General features: G+C 32.0%; 1 protein-coding gene across 1 annotated transcript; it reads left to right on the top strand.

Annotated features, from left to right (window-relative positions):
- The first annotated feature begins 214 nt into the window (after positions 1-214).
- Positions 215-2,003, top strand: LOC143059434 (rhodopsin-like). The gene is made up of 3 exons (XM_076232928.1): positions 215-882; positions 1,262-1,388; positions 1,631-2,003. The coding sequence occupies exons 1-3, from the start codon at positions 232-234 to the stop codon at positions 1,960-1,962; spliced, it is 1,110 nt and encodes a 369-aa protein (XP_076089043.1). The 5' UTR covers positions 215-231; the 3' UTR covers positions 1,963-2,003.
- The last annotated feature ends 1,137 nt before the right edge of the window (positions 2,004-3,140 follow it).

The following is a 3,140-nucleotide window of genomic DNA, read 5'->3' as shown; positions in this document are numbered from 1 at the left end:
TATATTTGATGGAACAATAAGGCAATTTTAACGACTATTTATGAACAACTCGAGTATTTTAATATTTGTTACCTTGTGTCTTTTAGAAATACTCAAATCTAACATCTATTGATAGAAAGAATAGACTTCTTGGATAAAAAGTTTAAATGTTGTAGTTTTTGTTAATCCTATTAAGAAAGACGAAATTTTATTTCTTTCAGAATAAAGACGTACTCAACTGAAAGGTGAATTATGTCATGCAATACAACAGGAAATACTATACAATACCATCATGAACTCATAGCTGCACAAACGCCACCTTGGTTTCATTTAACTTTCGGTCTGATACTTCTAATATCAGGGCTGGGATCTTTCATTTCGAACGGTTCTGTCATTTTTGTATTCCTGGTTAAAGAAAGGACACGTATAACTAAATCAAATCTGTATATTGTAGCAATTTGTTGTTTGAATTTAATAATGACAACGTTTGGGACACCAATGGTGGTAATGTCTTGCTTTAACAACGTCTGGCTCTTTGGTGTATCTAGCTGTAGATATAACGGATTTTTGATGTCGTTTTGCAGTCTTGCATCAATGCTTCTTTTGACCATGATTTCCATCGACCGGTACATATATGTTGTTCAACCAAATTTAGCAAAATACCTGTCAACCACAACAAGCATCATGTCTATAATTGTGTGTTGTCTCATTACATTTGGTTTTGCAATTAGTCCTTTGTTGGGATGGAACCAGTACACGTACGAAGGAGTTGGTACCTCGTGTGCGATGGATCTAGTTGGAGATAGCAATAACGGAGAATCATTCATCTTGGCTCTTTTTGCTACCTACTTTGTAATGCCAGTTTCTGTGATGATATTTTCATATGGAAATATTTACGCGAAGGTTGGTATATCCTACAAAGTATTTTTGTAAAAACACTTACCCGTCTTGGTGTGCGTGAACATGCCCAATCCTAAACTTTCGTTCAACTAACCTGCGTTTACACAATGAGAAATTTATATCATCAGCCAACAAATGACATACAAATAAGGCAAAATTTATTTATGTATTGTTTGTATGAATATAGCTGTATACGTTCATGCTTTCACTTTCTCCTTGTTTATAAATTTGTTCTCAATGTTAAAAACGATATATGAAAAAATAGTCGAGAAATCTCGAGATAAATTATAACGTGTCGTTAATCGAACTTTTATAAATAAAAAAAAGGCTATTTTTTTTATCGTTCTTATAAAATGTTTTACTTTTATTCAAATGAATAAAGGTGATGAAAGATTCCAAGGCGCACTTAAGATCGAATCTGACGAAGAAATGCTTTTACAAAGCAAAGCAATGTCGAAAGAAACTTACTATGGAACAAGACCTTGCAGTGACAACGACCATAATCATAGGTTAGTTTTTAGGACCGTTTTTTTTACAAGTATATATTTGTGGGATTTGATCTATCTTGCTTTCAAAACAAATTTTGAGTTAAACGATCTTGATGAAGGAAGATCGTGAAAAGCGCATTAAACGCACCAAATTAATAAATGTTATTTTTCTTCATTTTGTTGAATCGTTTTTAGGATCATTTTATTCGAAAACCAAATTGGAAGAATTTGTGTGATTTCAAATCTATTTTTTTCTTTTATAGGATTCTTCTTGATATGTTACACACCATTTGCAGTCCTACTTCTGTGGAAAGTATTGAATAAGGATGCTGAAATCGATCCCATTACAATGGCAATACCTTCCATGATAACTAAAGTAGCAGGAATTTTTACACCATTTGTTTATTTGAGTCGAAACAAGGTCTTTAGAAAACATGTGTTGAATGTATACCCATGCTTTAAATCAAAGAATAGAGTTCATCATATTAACAATATTGAACAAACAAGGATCACTACAGTAGATGTAAAAGACGAAACAACAACACACGCTCATTCTTCCAAGAAAAATTATGACGAAATACAAACAGTATTCTAATGAACAATGAAATTGACTATTGTACATTGATAGAATATCAAGTTATCTTTTGTTCACTAACAAACACAATTAAAAACTATTTTGGGAAATAAATACTTACAGTTGATATAAAAGGTATTTATCGAAGTGTACCGAAAACGCAAATGGTAGCTTTGATATGTTTGAATTGTAACAAAAGCAAGCTATAAAATAAGAACATGTGGTATGATTGAAAATTTAAATAACTGAGACCAAATGACACAGAAATAAACGACTACAGGTTACCGTACGGCCTTCAACAATAAACAAAATATTGAACAATCACGAAAAACTACAATATACATAAAAGATTAAACAACACAGGAAAAACATATTAAGATTAATTTCTGAACGATCCCACTCTATCATAACTTCGTCCTCATGAAATTGTTACCTAACTGATAACTTTTTTGTCAATATAAACGAGAAGATGTGGCATCAGTGCCCATAGGACAACTCAATTTTCAAGTCACAATGTACATTTTATTTAACAATAATAGGTAGGAGGATGATGTTCAACACTGAGTCTTGGCACTCACCGAACAGCAAGCTATACGGAACAAAAAATTACTAGGATAAAATTATTCAAACAGTAAAAACAAATGATCTAATCGTTATAAAAAACGAGAAACGAAAAACAACTTACCCTTCCGGAGCACCTGAGATCACCCCTAGTTTTTGGTGGGGTTCGTGTTGTTTATTCTTTAGTTTTCTATGTTGTGTCATGTGTACTATTGTTTTTCTGTTTGTCTTTTTCATTTTTAGCCATGGCGTTGTCAGTTTGTTTTAGATTTATGAGTTTGACTGTCCCTTTGGTATCTTTCTTCCCTCTTCTATAAACAATACAAAAAGTTAAAATCACAAAAATACCGAACTCTGAGGAAAATTCAAAACGGTAAGTTCCTAATCTAATTGCAAGATTAAAAACTCAAACTGATCAAATAACAACTGCCATATTCCTGACTTTGAATAGACTTTTTTAATTTTTTAAATGGTGAATTAAGCCTGGTTTTACAGCTAGCTAAACCTCTAACTTGTATGACAGTATTTTAGATTTTCATTAAATTGATAGCAATGTGACACAGAGACAACCATTGAAAAACAGTCAAGACAACGTTTTATTACAATCAACATGGTTCTAATCATCATGTCATTTATAT

This window comes from Mytilus galloprovincialis, chromosome 14 (assembly GCF_965363235.1).
Source record: "Mytilus galloprovincialis chromosome 14, xbMytGall1.hap1.1, whole genome shotgun sequence".
Taxonomy (NCBI): domain Eukaryota; kingdom Metazoa; phylum Mollusca; class Bivalvia; order Mytilida; family Mytilidae; genus Mytilus; species Mytilus galloprovincialis.
This window is presented reverse-complemented; position numbering and strand designations above follow the sequence as displayed.